The sequence below is a fragment of the Calonectris borealis genome, chromosome 13 (assembly GCF_964195595.1).
Source record: "Calonectris borealis chromosome 13, bCalBor7.hap1.2, whole genome shotgun sequence".
Taxonomy (NCBI): Eukaryota; Metazoa; Chordata; class Aves; order Procellariiformes; family Procellariidae; genus Calonectris; species Calonectris borealis.
Genome location: NC_134324.1, coordinates 12,096,409 through 12,113,556, shown reverse-complemented (window position 1 = coordinate 12,113,556; position 17,148 = coordinate 12,096,409). Strand labels below are relative to the sequence as shown.

General features: G+C 52.1%; 1 protein-coding gene across 5 annotated transcripts; it reads left to right on the top strand.

Annotated features, from left to right (window-relative positions):
- The first annotated feature begins 10,033 nt into the window (after window positions 1–10,033).
- RAB9B (RAB9B, member RAS oncogene family) lies at window positions 10,034–16,772 on the top strand. 5 transcript variants are annotated; one of them, XM_075162229.1, is made up of 3 exons: window positions 10,034–10,140; window positions 11,863–12,795; window positions 13,347–16,772. In XM_075162229.1, exon 3 carries the CDS (start codon window positions 13,382–13,384, stop codon window positions 13,985–13,987), a length of 606 nt encoding a protein of 201 aa, XP_075018330.1. In that variant the 5' UTR covers window positions 10,034–10,140; window positions 11,863–12,795; window positions 13,347–13,381; the 3' UTR covers window positions 13,988–16,772. The 5 variants fall into 5 exon arrangements, 4 of the variants coding, with proteins under 4 accessions (XP_075018330.1, XP_075018334.1, XP_075018333.1 ...); XM_075162233.1 differs by lacking the exon at window positions 10,034–10,140 and adding an exon at window positions 10,625–10,718 and having other exon boundaries at window positions 12,424–12,493; XM_075162232.1 differs by lacking the exon at window positions 10,034–10,140 and adding an exon at window positions 10,659–10,690 and having other exon boundaries at window positions 12,424–12,795.
- The last annotated feature ends 376 nt before the right edge of the window (window positions 16,773–17,148 follow it).

The window sequence follows — 17,148 nt, the reverse complement described above, 5'->3', positions numbered from 1 at the left end:
TGCAAGAGTGCAAGCCAGTGCCTGCCAGCTGCCTCCGTGGCTTTCCAGGAACCAGTGCAGGAGGGATAAGCAGCAGATAAGCATGTTGCAACAGATGCCTCATGCTGTCTCCCAAAGCCCCAACCTGCCTGTGCACCTACATAAGGGTAAAATTATGGCTGGTGCTTCCTCTTATGGTGCTGCCTGCTCCACCACCCTGTCACCCAGCACGTCCCTGATAACCAGCCAAGGGGCTCCAGGGATGAGCTGGGGATGGTGAGGGCAAGGGCTGCAGTGGTGGCACGCAGCTCTGCCGCTGCCAGACCTGTGGCTGCGATGGAGCTGGGACAAGCCCCCACTTGCAGTGTTGTTGGCTCAGCAGCCCAGGCACGTTCCTCTCCCCGCTGCCTCTCCCACGCCACTCCCAGCTCAGCAGGGAGCGACCTCACAGAGCTGCAGCTTTCGCAGGGAAGGCTCCGACAGCACCTCCGGCATCCCAATGCCATGGCGGGAGGAGGCGCTGAGGAGGCAGCTCCCATCCCTGCTGCCATGGTCCCAATTCCCCTGCAGTGTTGGCAGCTGCTCCATCTCCAGCCAGTCACCAGCTATGTGGTCTTGCCACCATGGATGATGCTGTTCGGGGACGCTGCTCACCCCTGAGCTGCCTGTGTGGTAGCTGGCGAGTGTTGAGTTTGCAAGGCCTCAGCCCAGCTCACGAAAACTGCACAGGGCACTTCTTTGGGAGAGCTTGAGCTCTGTGGGCTAGAGGGGGATGCGTGGGGGAGCCTTCCCCAGCTTTGCTCCAGCTATATTGGTCCTAGGGGGGGAAATGGGTGCCGGGGTGCCTGGCAGCCACTGCTCAGAGCCATAGGCTTGGAGGAATGGGGGTGGCCAAGGCTAGGGATGGCAGGGCTGTTCAGGGGGCACATGTGCTGGGGAGTGTTTCAGAGCAGATGCTGTGGGCTGGAGCTGCCACTGGGTACAGACCTTGGAGAAGCAGCTGCAGAGCCGGGCACCAGGGCTGGAACAAAGGAAGAGGCCCAAGTCCCAGCTGCAGCACGGGACGTGTGATGAGTTCATCGGGGCACGAGCTGGCAGCACTTTGCATGGCCAAGGGCTGGCAGCAAGGATGAGGCTGTATCAGGGCTCCTTACCTTGGCACCAGCTTCACCGTGTTTGCTGTAACACCCAGAGCTGGGAGTGAGAGCCAGGCGGCGGGTGTGTGTCACAGCCTTTCTGGGTAGGGATGAAGCCAAGCCCAGGGAGTAAAACCTCTTGTGCTCCAGGAGCCCGGTGCCCTGCAGAGTCCCTGCCCTGCTGCCCTGGTGCTGCCCCCACTGCCCTGGCACTCCTTGCCCAGCACATGGCTCCTGGGCAATGTCCCCATGTCCAGACAAATCCCCCTGCAGCAACCAGTGGCAGTGCCCAGGGTCCTGTCCTGCCTGCAGTGCTGGGGCAACACCGGCTCTCGGCAGGCTTCCCGAGTGCAAGGTCATGCCCAGATAAGCCTGTTCTTCCTTCGCCCTTGAGCCCAGGGCTCAGGTTCCCAGGCACTGTGGGAAGCACCAGCCCTCCCACCAGCTCCCCACTGCCTTCCTCCCACTCCTCTCTTCCAGGGGCTCAGCAGGGAGCAATTCACCTCCTATTTAATTCTCCCCTTCTTCCTGCCAGACCTCCTCAGGAGAGGGCCCAGGCCCCTCTCCCTGCTGCATGGCCAAGCAAGCCATGCCGGGTTGTGCTGCCAGGCTGTGTCACCGCACCAGGGTGGCAGAGCCATGGGGCAGTGGCTGTGATGCTGTTTGCAACCCATCAAGCCACAGGTAGTCTCTTCAGAGGTCTATTTTCACTTATAAAATATATTTTTCCCCAAGATGCTGTATTGGATGTGGCTGAGATGGAGTTAATTTTCCGCCTAGCAGCCCTCATAGTGCTGTGCTTTGTATTAGTAGCTAGAAAGGTGTTGATAACAGACCAGGGTTTTGGCTACTGCTGAGCAGTGCTCCCACAGCATCAAGGCTGTCTCTCCAACATTCCACCCCCTCACCCCCAAAGGCCAGTAGGCTGCGGGTGGGCAAGATCTTGGGAGGGGACATAGCCAGGACAGCTGACCCAAACTGACCAAAGGGATATTCCATACCATATGATGTCTGCTCAGCAATAAAAGCTAAGAGAAAGGAGGAGGAGTGGGGGGCATTCGTCATTACATTTGTATTCTGGAGCAACCACTACGCCTACTGAAGCGCTACTTCCCGGGAAGTGGCTGGACATCGCCTGCTGATGGGAAGTAGAGAACAAATCTTTTGTTTTCCTTTGCTTCCGCATGCGGTCTTTGCTTTTGCTTTATTAAACTGCCTTTACCTTCACCCATGAGTTCTTTTCCATCTTATTTTCTCCCCCCCTGTTCTGCTGAGGAGGGGAGTGATAGAGCGGCTTGGTGGGCACTTGGCATCCAGCCAAGGTCAACCCACTACAGTCCAACATGGGGCACAAGACAACAGCAGTTTTGTACTAAGCGTGATACAGCTACAGTAGTTATTAAGTAGCAAGCTTCTGTGCGGGTCACGGAGTTTGTTGGCTGCACTGCTTACCTCTTTATTTTGCTGAGCTTGGGAACATGTTAGTACACACAATGGCTACGTGCTTTGCCCTGGCATTGATGGCCTTGCTGTGCTGAGGGAGCTATCTTGTGGAGAGGATGAGGGAATACATCTCCCTTTTCCTGCCTGGGCTTGATGTGGGTGGTTTTATCATGCAGGCTCCCGAGGTCCTTGCTCACTCTTACGTGAGCTGTTTAATACTACTAATTAACACTGTTGGCATACATGGGGTTTGTGGAATCTGGTGTCATTCTGGGGTGAGAGAAGACAGCTTTTGGGTGAGGCAATACTGAAATGTGCCCTGAGGTGACCAGTCCCTGGGTGGCAGGGTGTGTGGAAGGATTTGGGCAGGTGCCTAGGGTGGTTACCACCTCCCATAACGTGGGACTTTACACCTGAACAGGCAAGAAGCCCTGGCAAACTGACACGCCACCTGATGGAAGGTGCCTTGCCTACCCCAATGAAAACCAGCAGCTTCTAGCACTGTACTGGGGCTTGGCCTGTGCTTACCGAGCCACAGATCAGTACTATCAGAGGATTGTGGTTAAGGCAGGGACCCAAACCACCTCTGAGAATACATTGACTGAGACCGGGTTGCACACTACATCTGAGGACATGATAGTAGAGATAGGAACCCAAACTGCATCTGAGGACACCATGGTTGAGATAGGGACCCAAACAACAACTACAGTAATTGTCCCAGTAGTGAAAAAGAAACAGTGGACAGGAGGTCAATGGATCCATGTCATCGATTAGTAAGGCAGGAGGATGAAGAGGAAGGGTTTGATCAAGAAGCTGATCCTTCGGCAAAGAAATTGGAGGAAGGAGTGAGGGAATTCAGAGAAGAAGCGGAAACTACCTTGTCTCTGACCTCAACAGAACTTTGAGACATGAGGAAAGATTGCAGCCGCCAGCCAGGTGAGTGGATTGCTGCCTGGCGGCTCCAACGCTGGGATAACAGGGCCAACAGTCAGCATTTGGAAGGTAGGGAAGCCCAACAGCTGCGATCCCTTGCTAGGAACTGGCGAACTGAGCGAGGAATTGGAAAAAAGGCAACAATTTGCAGTCTCTGGAGACAGCTCCTCTCAAGTGTGAGGGCAAGATATCCATTCAAGAAAGATCTTGTGAACTACTCAGGAAAGTGGACTGCCACAGATGAAGGCATCCAGTACCTGAGAGAATTAGCAGTGTTGGAAGTCATCTACAGTGATCTAGAGAATGATGAGGTCTCCAAAGATCCAGAGGATGTCCTGTGCACACGGGCCACGTGGAGGAAGATGATTCAAAGTGCCCCAGCATCACATTCTAACTTCTTGGCAGCAAGGTATTGCCTGGATACTGATGCACCAGCTGTGGAGAGAGCGTCGTCTTGGCTCCAAAACTTTGAAGGAAATCTCTGTCCCTCCTCATCCCTATGGGCCAAGTGCCTTGGCTGTCAGGAGCGCCCCAAGAAGTCAGTCCCCCCCTGCCCCAGACAGAGGGAAAGGGAGCCCCAGGCGCATGTCATGTGGCACACTCTGGTTCTCCGTGCGTGACCAGGGGAAGGACAACAGGGAGTGGGATGGTGAACCCACCTTTAAGCTGGAAGCCCGTGTATGCGAACTGAGAGGGAAGACAGCTGTTAAGAAGGGGCCATCTGAGAAGGCGGTCAGCTTAGCTGCTGTAGAGACACAAGAAGGCAATCAACGATCTCCTAGATATAGAAGGACTGAGATCACCTCCCTTGATCCTGGTGAGGAGATTTCTGGTCTGGCACTGAAAGGGTCAGAGAGTGAATACTCTGACCAGCAACAGGATGGTTCGGCCAGGAGGAGGAAAGGGATGACCGGGTATACTGGACTGTGTGGATTCGATAGCCTGGCACATCAGACCCACGGAAGTATAAGGCTTTGGTAGACTCTGGTGCACAGCGTATGCTGGTGCCATCAGGATATAGGGGCACTGAACCCATCTGGATCTCTGGAGTGAGAGGGGGATGCCAAGAATAGTCTGTATTGGAGGTGAGCTTAACAGGGGACAAGTGGCAAAAGCACCCCATTGTGACCGGCCCAAGGGCCCCTTGTATCCTTGGCATAGACTACTTCAGAAAAGGGTACTTCAAGGACCCAAAAGGGTATCCTGGGCTTGTGGTGTAGCCACTGTGAAGATCAAACAGCTATCTACCCCGCCTGGCCTCTCAGAAGATCCCTTTCTTGTGGGATTGCTGCGAGTTGAGAACAGCAGGTGCCAATTGCTACCAGGACGGTGCACCGGCAGCAATATCGCACGAACTGAGACTCCTTGGCTCCCATCCATGAGCTGATTCATCAGCTGGAGAGCCAAGGAGTGACCAGCAAGACTCACTCACCTTTTAATAGTCCCATATGGCCAGTGCAAAAGTCTGACAGAGGGTGGAGATTAACAGTAGACTATCGTGGTCTGAACAAAGTCGTGCCACCGCTGAGTGCTGCTGTTAGAGCATGTTAGAGCTCCAGTATGAACTGGAGTCAAAGGTGGCCAAGTGGTATGCTACAATTGACATTGCCAATGCATTTTTTCAATCCCTTTGGCAGCAGAAAGCAGGCCACAATTTGCTTTCATGTGGAGGGGTGTCCAATACACCCGGAACCGACTGCCTCAGCGGTGGAAGCATAGCCCTACCACTTGTCATGGACTAATCCAAACTGCACTGGAAAAGGGTGATGCCCCTGAATATCTACAATACATAAATGATATCATCATGTGGGGTAACAATAAGTGTTTAAGAAGGGAAAAAGAGTAATTCAGATTCTTCTGAAAGCTGGTTTCACCATAAAAAGAAGCAAGGTCAAGGGACCTGCACAGGAGATTCAGTTCTTGGGAATAAAATGGCAGAGAGACATAGCAACTATGTCTCCACCAGCTAACAAGAAAGAACCACTAGCTTTCCTAGGCCTTGTGGGATTCTGGAGAATGCATATTCCAGGTTATAGTCAGCTTGTGAGCCCTCTCTATCGAGTGACCCGAAAGAAGAACAACACGCCTTTGAGCATATCAAACAGGGGATAGCTCATGCAGTAGTTCTTGGGCCTGTCTGTCAGGACCAGCTGTGCAAAATGTACTCTACACTGCAGCTGGGAAGCATGGTCTCATGCTCCTCATGCTGGAGCCTCTGGCAGAAAACATCAGGAGATACCCAAGGTCAACCGTTAGGGTTTTGGAGCTGGGAGTATCGAGGATCAGAAGCCCACTACACCCCAACTGAAAAAAAAATACTAGCAGCATATGAGGGGGTTCAAGCTGCTTCAGAAGTTATTGGTACAGAAGCATATCTCCTCCTGGCACCGTGATTGCCCATGCTACACTGGATGTTTAAAGGAAACATCCCCTCTACACATCATGCAACCAGCACTACATAGAGTAAGTGGGTAGCGTTGATCACACAACAAGCTCAACGGGGGAAACCCAGTTGCCCAGGAATCCTGGAAGAGATCATGGACTGGCCAGAAGGCAAAGATTTTGGAGCATTGCCTGAGAAGGTGGCTTATGCCCAAGAGGCACCACCATGTAATGAGTTATCAGAAGATGAAAGGCGTTACACTTTGTTTACTGATGGCTCCTGTCGTGTTGTAGAAAATCTTCGGAAGTGGAAAGCTGCTGTGTGGAGTCCCACGCGACAAGTCATTGAAGCCACTGAAGGAGAAGGTGAGTCAACTCAGTTTGCAGAATTGAAAGCCATCCAACTAGCCCTAGTGACTGCTGAATGAGAAAAGTGGCCAGTACTCTATATTGACTCCTGGATGGTGGCTAATGCCCTATAGGGGTGGCTACAGCAAGTGGAAGAAGACCAGCTGGCAGCGCAGGGGTAAACCCATCTGTGCTACTGCACTGTGGCAGGACATCGCTGCCCAGGTAGAAAACATCTGTCTAAAGGTACGTCATGTAGATGCTCACATGTCCAAAAGCTGCATGAACATCAAAACAATGAACAAGTAGAGAAGGATGTCAAAATTGAAGTAGCTGAGGTGGACCTTGACTGGGAGCATAAGGGTGAGCTATTTGTAGCTCGATGGGCCCACGAAACATCGGGACATCTAGGGAGAAATGCACCATACACATGGGCTTGTGATTGAGGGGTGGACCTGACCATGGAGGCCATCACACAGTCATTCATGAATGTGAAACACGTGTCGCAATTAAGCAGGCCACACAAGTAAAGTCTCCCTGGAATAGAGGGCAGTGGTTAGGTTTTCAGTATGGCAAGGCCTACATTGGACCATTGCCATGAACACGCCAAGGGAAGCGCTACATACTCACCGTGGTGGAAGCAACTACGGGTTGGCTAGAAACATAACCTGTAAACCATGCCACTGCCTGAAACACCATCTTAGGCCTTGAAAGGCAAATTTTGTGGCAACATGGTACCCCTGAAAGAATTGAATCAGACAATAGGACTCATTTCCAAAATAACCTCATAAACTCCTGGGCCAAGAAGCACGGCATTGAGTGGATGTATCACATCCCCTATCACCCACAAGCCTCTGGAAAGATTGAGAGATATAATGGACTCTTAAAGGCTATGTTGAGAGTGTTGGGCAATGGGGCATGGAAGCACTGGGATACAAATTTAGCAGAAGCCACTTGGCTGGTTAACACCAGAGGATCTGCTAACCATCCTGGTTCTGCCCAAACAAAACCCCTACATACTGTGGGAGGAGATAAGATCCCCGTAGTGCATATAGGGAAATGGCTGGGGAAGGTGGTGTGGATTGCTCCTCCCTTGGGAAAAGGCAAACTCATGGGATTGTTTTCGCCCAAGGACCTGGGTGTACTTGGTGGGTAATGCGGAAGGATGGGGAGATCCAGTGTGTGTCTCAAGGAGATTTAACCTTGGGGGAATAATAATCTGTGATGTGAGTTGTATGTTGTAGGAAGTGATATAGCAGGAATGACCTGAACCTACGAAAAGTGAGTTTCACAAGGAACTGGATGAGTGCAACGATGACCCAAACCAAGCCGGTGTTGGTGCCCAATAAGTGAACCTACTGCTTCTCCTGGACTGAGCACCCATCTTGACAGATGGGGGCCAAGACATAGCCTGTTCTTATGAACATTTGGAGGAGTGGAGGAAACCCATGGATGGCAGAATAATATCTATCTGTTTAAGGACAGAGGATAGTAGTTAATGAGAATGTATAAATCTGTATGTAGGGTATAAAGATGGTTTAAGTATGTAGTATAATTTGTAAGGGTTGGTAAGAAGGGATTTCAGTAATGAGAATTAAATAAAATGGGATGGTTAGAAGATTTATATATGTATTAAATTATGTGGAACGTGAGCATGACGCAAGTCGTATGGAATAAGGGGTGGAGATGGTACTGGGTGTGGCTGAGATGGAGTTAATTTTCCGCCTAGCAGCCCTCATAGTGCTGTGCTTTGTATTAGTAGCTAGAAAGGTGTTGATAACACACCAGGGTTTTGGCTACTGCTGAGCAGTGCTCCCACAGCATCAAGGCTGTCTCTCCAACATTCCACCCCCTCACCCCCAAAGGCCAGTAGGCTGCGGGTGGGCAAGATCTTGGGAGGGGACATAGCCAGGACAGCTGACCCAAACCGACCAAAGGGATATTCCATACCATATGATGTCTGCTCAGCAATAAAAGCTAAGAGAAAGGAGGAGGAGTGGGGGGCATTCGTTATTACATTTGTATTCTGGAGCAACCACTATGCCTACTGAAGCGCTACTTCCCGGGAAGTGGCTGGACATCGCCTGCTGATGGGAAGTAGAGAACAAATCTTTTGTTTTCCTTTGCTTCCGCATGCGGCCTTTGCTTTTGCTTTATTAAACTGTCTTTATCTTGACCCATGAGTTCTTTTCCATCTTATTTTCTCCCCCCCTGTCCTGCTAAGGAGGGGAGTGATAGAGCAGCTTGGTGGGCACTTAGCATCCAGCCAAGGTAAGCCACTACAGATGTCAAACAGGTTGTTGCCCAGCTCAGCAAGGCAGCCAAGCTGCACAGCCGCCGGGAGCCAAACCTGCCCAGGCACAGCCCTGTTCAGACTGGCAGGTGACTCTCCAACGGCTCCCGGTGCCCATGGCTCAGCCTGGGGGACCATGGAGGCCCCTTGAGCACTGGCACAGTCAGCGGGGGCCACTGGCCCTGTGCTGTCCTTGGTCACACTGCAGGGACATGCTGCCCTCCCTAAGCCCTGCAAGCAGCAACCCCTGAGGCTTTGGTGTTTGCTAGCCCTGCCCCAGGGTGGTCCAGGGCGTCAGGGCATGGCACGGTGCTGCTGCAGAGCACTGTGCCCCTTTTGCCTTAGCAGCATCTGTCCTGGTGGTTCTATTTTGCTCAGGAGGTGTCTCGCCCCTCCTGGCCTCTGTATTCTTACACGCTAAATTAGATCTCTAATAAATAAGTAATGACAAATAATGGGATTAAACGGCTGCCAGGCAAAGGGAGCTGGCGGGGGCGGTGTGCCGAGCTCGGTGTGCCATGCTCGGAGGCTCACCCCAGCAGCGCCATGACCTTGGCAGGGCTGGTGTGGGGACTCAGACTGGTTTGGAGCGAGCCCCAGCCAGTGGTGTGAGCTGGGTCTGCCGCCTGTACCAGCAGCACCCTGCAGTTCTGGCCCTGGCACTGGCACATACATTGGTGCCCCAAATGGACGCCAGGTGCCCACCAATACGCACCCAAGGAGCACTCCTGTATTCGCCGGGCTCCCCTGATCCCAGACTGCCAACATCCTGTGCCCTCGGGCCCTCGCCCTGCCACCCCCTCCTCACGCCCTACACTTCTCTTCTTCCTCATCTCCTCTGACAGATCACTGAGGCTGGTATTACTATAATCCCTGGCTTAATTTAAATCTTCCTCCCATCTCATGTTTTTCTGGAGGGGAGGAGGGAATCGAGGCACTTTTGTGGCACCTGCTCGGCCCGGAGGCTGGTGCCGGATTCGGATGGCCAAAAACCCTGGGCATCCACACGAGGGGTCCCCGCTCTTGCCCCCCTGAGTAAGGTGCCCAGGGGCATCTTGCAGCCCCCAACGAGAGGTGTCCCCAAGTTTTGGAGCTATCTTTGGGGGGGCACCAGACACTGGCGGGAAGAAAAGCTGATGATGCCCGGGGAGGGCAGGTGGCTCCCAAAATCCCCACTGCAGCCAGCTGGGGTTCTGATCTCCCCCTCCCTCTCCCCTCATCTCTCGCTGTCTAGCCCAGGCTGGGGTGACCTTGCCACTATTTTTCCTTTCAACCATCTGAAATGTTTGTATTTGCTGCTCTTCCCCAGAAACCTCCTTCTTTAAGATATTCTCCTTCCCGGTCCCACAGGTGATGGTGAGGGTGGGGGGAGTCGCATTCCTTCAGGCAGCTGCTAGCCATTTGCCTCCCTCAGCGCTAAATGGGGAATCAGGGAGAAGCCATTTGGGGTATTTGTTAATTTATTTCTGTACATCCCCATCGCGCAGCAGCTGGGCTCCTGCCGGCAGGGTAAGGAACAGGCCTCCAAGCATGCTGGAACAGGCGCAGGAGGAGCCACGGGGCTGGGGACAGCCACTGCCACCGGCCTGCAGTGACATTGTATAGGGCACTGTGTTCCGCAGGCAGGTAAGGGGCTTTTTGTGGCAAGGGTGCCGTGGCCTCACACAGGCTTCATGGAGGCCCCACCACTGCGTCGGGGCACCCCCTGGTACTGCTTGCCTGACCCGGGGTGGGGGTCCCACTGCGTCTGCCCTCCCAGCAGTGGGGCAGCAGCGGTGAGCTGGTGTGGGCACAGTGGGGTGGCGGGAGCGGGGAATGAAGTGACAAAAGGGGGACAGGAGGGGACTGTGAGGAGGGCAGTGAGGGGACAGGAGGAGACTGTGAGGGGACAGGAGAGGTCTGAAGCGGAGAGGAGTGAGAAGCGTGACAGGAGAGGGCCGTGAGGGGCCAGGCGGGGCCCAGCGGGGTGACAAGCGGGTGGCAGGCGGGGGCAGTGGGGGGACGCGAGTGACAGCAGTGGCAATGCCCGGCCGCTCCCGCAGGAGGGCGCGCGGCGGTGCGGGGGCGGGGCGAGGCCTAGCCTGGCCCCGCCCCGCTGCCTCGCGCGGCCACGGTTGGCAGGGCGCGTGCGGTGCGCAGGCGCGGGGTGAGCCGGCACCTGCGCCCGGCGGGTCAGGTGGGCGGTGGCGGCGGCGCGGAGGGAGGTAAGGGCGGGCGTGCCGGGCGCTGTTTCCCCCGGCCCCCAGACGCCCCTTGGGGCTGGCGAGCTGCCCCTTTCCCCCGGCGCTTTCCGAGGGGCCCCGGCACTCGCTCCGAGGCTGTGGGGGGCCCCGCGCCCCCCTCGCGGGATGCAGCTCCTCGGTCGTGTCCTGCCTCCCTGCGCCTCTTCTCCGCCGCTCCGGCCTGGGGGTCCGGCTGTGGGTCGGGCAAGGGCTGGGCAGCCAGGCAAGGGCCTGCCGGAGGATCTCACCTGCAGCCGAGCTGGGAGCCAGGTCCTGGGGAGCAGGGCGGGGCAGGGCCCAATGTGCAGCTCCCACGCATGCACCCCGCTGTTTTTATATGCAAACAGGCGCTGGCATCCTGCGTGAGGGGTTTCCATCCAGCTGCAAATAGCTTGTAGAGGGCTAATTGGTGAACACAGGTTGCAAACAGCATTGCTGACGTTGGTGTCATGGGTGGCAGCATGCCCATCGGTGTCATGGCTGTGTCATGTCTGTCAATAGTCTCCTGACCTGCCAGGCTCTGGAGTAGCCTAACATAACCCATTAATCATTTTTAAAATGTCTGCTAGTCACTTCCTAGCAAACCATTTCTAAACGGAAACTCTTGTCAGGGCTGATGGCATTGTCAGGAATGGCTTTGGTGACAGGGGCAGCGACCATCTTAAACCCCCCTCAGCAAGGGTTTGGAAAAGGAAGAGCAAGGGTTTTGAACAGCTCACCTGCTCAGGGGAGAATTTCCCAAAAGCCACCCCAGGGAGCTATGCTGCAATTCCTGTTTGTCTCTTGTGACATTTGCATTTTGTTTTTTCCTTTAGAACCACTGGGTTGCAGAGATGCTTCTCAAATGTCCCATGGCCCATCAAGTTAGTTCAGCCGTGCTTGGTTTGGGGTGTTTCTGTGCAGGGGAAGTGAAATTGGTGAGCTTTTAGTTAGTTTCTGCAGAAACTAACTTGAAGCAGAAGCAGAAGTTTCTGATTTTGGCTTTGTGGTAAGCACTGGTTGAAAGAGCTGCAAAAGAGCAGAAACAAAATTGAACAGGGCCCCTTGCGATTAATGCAGAAAGTGTTTTTTAGCCTGGAAGGAATAGGAGTGCTGATCTGAGCAGTGTCGAATGCTCTTGTTTCAGTTGATTGGAGATTGGTCCTGTGGTGACATCACTAAGCAGTACTACGTGTCCACACCCTTCCCAGGAATGTTGGTAGCGGGTGTAAGCAAGCCAGATCCTGTCTCTCTTCATACCAGGCTCTTGCCAGCTGGCTCACTCTTCTGGTTAGCAGATTCAGGTACATGTCCAATGCTCAGATCAGATTGCAGAGTGTGTGAGTAGGCAGGCCAAGCAGATCAAAGCTGTCGACATTCCCTGGATTGAGGGGTGACATGGGTTACACAGCCTGTGCAGTCGTACCAGAGCTCCCTCAATTTATTCTTTTCTTATTTTGTGTTTAGCGTCCATAACGTACTGGTTCTGCCCTGGTCAGAAATGGGCTGTGTTCCATTTTACTTAGGGCAAGGGAAACTCTGTCCTCAGCACCTTGTTCTTGCCTGTTTTACTCCAGCCATCGGTACTGCACTTTCAGCTTCCTAGAGCTCTGCTGTTGTTCTTCCAGCCGGGGTCAACATTACAAATTGAAGGGCAGTGCACCGGGCGCAGCTCTGGCAACCTCACTGACTGATGTTTGTTTTTTAGTGACTGTTATGCTGGAGGAAGGTGTTCCCTGGACAGTCCTGAAGACAGAAGCACTGTATTTCTAGAGCAGGTACAGTACAGACAACAGCCAAACAAACCTCTTATTCCGTGTCAGGCCTTTACCTTCGCTTGCAGAATGTCCCTAGGAGGGGGGAGGACAAGTTGGCACTTGGCCTTTCTGTTGCAACTGCTGACTAAGGAACCTGTGGTGTTGGCGTTGTTGCAATGTGAACTTGCACCTGTGCCCTAGCAAACTGGCCTGCGAAAAGCATTGCCAAAAAAGAGCAGCAAAGCAGCAGGGCCTCTGCCTGGGAAACCCCTTGCAAGCTGTAGAGATCACACGCAGAAAACAAGCACAGCACCACTTGTAAGGTGAGTCAGCGTTCTTGGAGTGATTAAGAACTGGTTTGCCAGATGACTTGTATTGATGTTAGGCCTGTACATCTTTTACATCCTTCCAGTAGAGCAAGTCAGATAGGAGAAATTATTTAGCTAGTGATTGTACAGTGGAAAGGAAGGCCTGGTGACGGTGATCCCTGGTGATTTTGCTGTTTCTGTGATAGCCTGAGGACACAGGCAGGAAGAGATGTTTAACTAGTGATGGTATGTTTGGAAAAACTAGACAAGCTTTCAGATACAGAGTTTTCACCAAAAGTGGTATAATTGATACTAAACTCTCAACAGTTGTTCTTACCTTGCACTTACAGTAGTGACCTGCTGCTTCCATTTTGGACCCGATGGAGGACTTGTGTGCCTGAAAGCTTGTCCAATTCCCAGCTCTAATCTCTCTAATAAGAGAAATTACCTCCTATATACAAAACTTGTCCAGAAATGGGGATGGAAATAGCATATTCTATTCATTCTGACTTTCTGCAGAATCCATGAGTCAAATAGCTATTTTGTACTATTTCTGAACCCTGTAGATTGCCTTGGTACTGCGCCTCTCCATCCTGCTGCAATGAGTGGGAAGTCTTTGCTCTTAAAGGTCATTCTTCTTGGGGATGGTGGAGTTGGGAAAAGTTCCCTCATGAACCGGTACGTCACCAACAAGTTTGACTCGCAGGCTTTCCACACGATTGGTGTGGAGTTCTTAAACCGGGACCTGGAGGTGGATGGACGTTTTGTGACCCTCCAGATCTGGGACACTGCGGGACAGGAGAGATTCAAGAGCCTGCGAACCCCCTTTTACAGGGGAGCAGACTGCTGCCTGCTGACCTTCAGTGTGGACGACCGGCAGAGTTTTGAGAACCTCAGTAACTGGCAGAAGGAGTTTGTCTATTATGCTGATGTGAAGGACCCTGAACACTTCCCATTTGTAGTCCTGGGCAACAAGATAGACAAACTTGAGAGACAAGTGAGCACAGAGGAGGCCCAGGCCTGGTGCATGGAAAATGGTAACTATCCATACCTGGAGACTAGTGCCAAGGATGACACCAATGTGGCAGTGGCCTTTGAGGAGGCTGTGCGACAGGTGCTGGCGGTGGAGGAGCAGCTAGAGCACTGCATGCTGGGCCACACCATCGACCTGCACTCCAGCTCCAAATCAGGGTCTTCCTGTTGTTAAGAGTGGCTGCTGCTTCGGGAACGTCGCTTGAGCCAGCGGCTGGATCGGAATAAATGCAGGCAGCTCTGGGGCACTCTGAGGAGAGTGGCCACAAGGACAATAGGTGGTTTGCTCACTGGAGAGTTGCAGCCTCATCATCTGAATTCTGGCTGGAGTTTTCGGGCACAGAGGATCTAACTACAGGAGAGAGGTGTCAAAAGAGCATGTGAACGTAGTCCTGCTTCCATCTCTGCCTGTTTTAGCAGGTTTAAAGGACTGGGTTAAAGTCCTTTAAATTCACTAAAGACGGTGAATTCTGTACCAAGAACTGCCTGTGGAACAAAGCTGAGAGCGCTCTAGACACTCTTGGAAGTATTTTAGTCCTGAATTCAAAAAAATACTAGACCCACTAAACTCATGACCTTACTGCCAAAGGAAAGTCTGCTCAGCATACTGAATGAAACCTGTTGTAGAGACTCTAGCCCATGTGACTGTGAGAATGCCAAATACTAGCGTGGCTGAGATGTGTGTATCTGTTGTTTGGGATGAGCGCGTTGTGTCCTGAGACTGAATTGAGCTGAGAATTGTTAGAGCTCTGATCTGAAGCAACATAGGAAGGAGAGATGGACCTATATTTGAATGTGGCAGCATCACTTCTTTGTAACTGCCTGTTTCTGGTCTGTTTTTCCTCACCTCTAACTTTGTCTTGTGTGAGTGTTATTTTGTGGAGAGACTGTCTGCTTCTTGTTTAATATATGTTTCCTTGTCCCTTCTGGAGGCTCAACACCAGATCTCGCTTCTCATACCTTGAAGGCCTGGATGAAAAATACTGATGTGGACATTCGCCAGGTCATGTCAAAGGGTTTAGAGTTACTCAGGAGTTCAGGAGATCTGGAGCGTGAAACTTCAGCTGGTTTCTGTCACAAGTAATCACCATGTCCAGATGATATGCTCTAGCAGACCAGATGGTAGGTGGGTGGGATGTCTCCTAGGTGTGCAGGTGGCTGGGGGAGTCATGCATGGTCAGCTGTTAAATCCACTCACTCGGTGTGCGGGGCCGGTGACCACTGTGCTTCACTAGCTGGCAGATCAGTGTCTTCAGTTGTTTTAGCACGGATGTTCCCATCTGGATGCTGCAACATAGAACCATTCACTTTATTACCTGTTGCGTCAGGTGCAGTGCTGCTGAGCACAGTTAACTCATGCCGTTGTCCTGGCCCTTACTCCCTGTGACTCATCTGACAGACTTTAGTGGTAGAGGATGTCCACTCAATTAACTGGCCTTTGTTAATGGCTGCTGTGTTCAGTCCATTGGGGAGAGAGCTGCACTGGTTCCACCTCTGTTCAAGGTGGCTGAAAAATGGGGGTGGGAGGGCAGGGAACCTTCTAGAAAACAATGCCAGGCTTTGCTGATCCCAGCTCTTGCCCCCTGCTAGATCTTAGTCCCAAGCTATCTGTGTAGCAAAGAGATGAGTGCTTGCAGACTGCTGTCTTTACCATTATAACCTCATGTCCTGCAACTTCCCGTGCAAGCGTTTGTCCAAAACTATGACTTTGCCCATAAGCACATAGCAGCCTGCCACAGGGAGAGCTTCCCTGAGTACGTATTGGCTAGCTGCTGAATGCAATTCCCACTGTGATGAGCTACTGGATGGTAAATTTTGTAGCTCAAATCGAGCAGCCTCACTTATGCTGTGCTTTAGAAAAGGACAATCTCTGCCCTCGCGCTGGCTGGTGGCAGCTAAGCCCCATCACCGAGCAGTCTCTGAGCATGCAGGGAGTCTCCTCTGGGGGAACTCAAGGTGATCCTGCCCTTCTCTGCAGGGCAGCCATGTGTGGAAGGGACTGAAGCTTTAATGCAAAGTGCTTTAGAGGGATCTGATTTCTAAACAGGGCTGAACACTCATATTCACGGGGATAGTTAGGGAGTGCTTGCAGTCTCTGGAAAACAAGGTCCCTTGAGGTATAAGAGAAGGCTCTGCCTCCACAGGTGCAACAGATTTTTACAGGATATTAAAGTTATTGTTACTGTTTATTTACCAATGTCTGACCTCGCCAGGCCTCTAGATTTTTCTTCAGTTTAACACTGCTTGATACTTCCTTCAACATCCCAGACTCTGTGACCTGTGGTTCTGATTTACACCTCTGAACAGATGCGTTTCCCCGGAGCTGGTTTGCACAGGGGCCCCGGCGTTGGAACAGGCTCAGGCCCTTGTGCACTGCCCAGCCCTGCTGGAGGGGCTGCTGAGGGACCTCCCTGCAGGTGACACTGCCGCTTCCCCAGCGCGGATCTCATGGGATCTGCGTGAGGACTGGCACCTCCTGTGGGAGAGGGCAGAGACTGAACAAGCCAAGGTGTAGGAGGTACGGGTGCAGCACGTGTTTGCAGTACCCTGGGTGCGTGTTGATGCTGATAATGAGGCTCTTGAGCTTCAGCTGTGCACAGGCTGTGCAGACGGTATGTATTGCTGGAGGGTGTTACACAGCATCTCTTATTCCTTACAGACATTGGATCATTGACTTCTAAAAAAACCAAACTATTTTGTTAGGCTTATGTGTTTTAAAAATGCATTAAAAAAGTATAATATAATATATTTAAATTGTTTAATTTATTTTAAATGATACGCACAATTTCCAAAGGAGCCAGAATTTTGAACTCTTTGTTGCAAAGTTCAGTGCCAACAGCCATCCCCTCCCTGTGTCCATTCGTGCTGGTGTGGTTGTTGCTATTGCTACAGAACTGGAATTGTAAAACCAAGATTCTACCTTTATTTAAGCAAATAAAACACGGATGTATTCAAGTGAATTCAGGAAGTGGCTGACTTCTTGGTTTATCAAAGTTCAAGTAGGCTCCTGTTCTCCTGATGGATGTGGAGCTGGGTTGGTTATACCATCTGGCAGAGAGAAGTCACTAAGGGATCAAAGGGGTTGGTTATTCCTGAACGTACCTAGCTAGATCAGTAGTTGAAGAAATATAACGTATTGACCAGCTGAATCCAGTGACCAGTTGTCTTTTCAAGAGTGTATCAGAGAATGCTTTCTTAACAGAAATATTCCACATTGCTTCCCTCTGTCACTACATTTTCAGCCTGGCCTCTCAGCAGCAAGCTGGGTACTTTCCTTTGATTTCTTCCTGCGATCTTGGAACCGGTCCCTCGGGCTCCAGGGGGTTGTAACCAGGC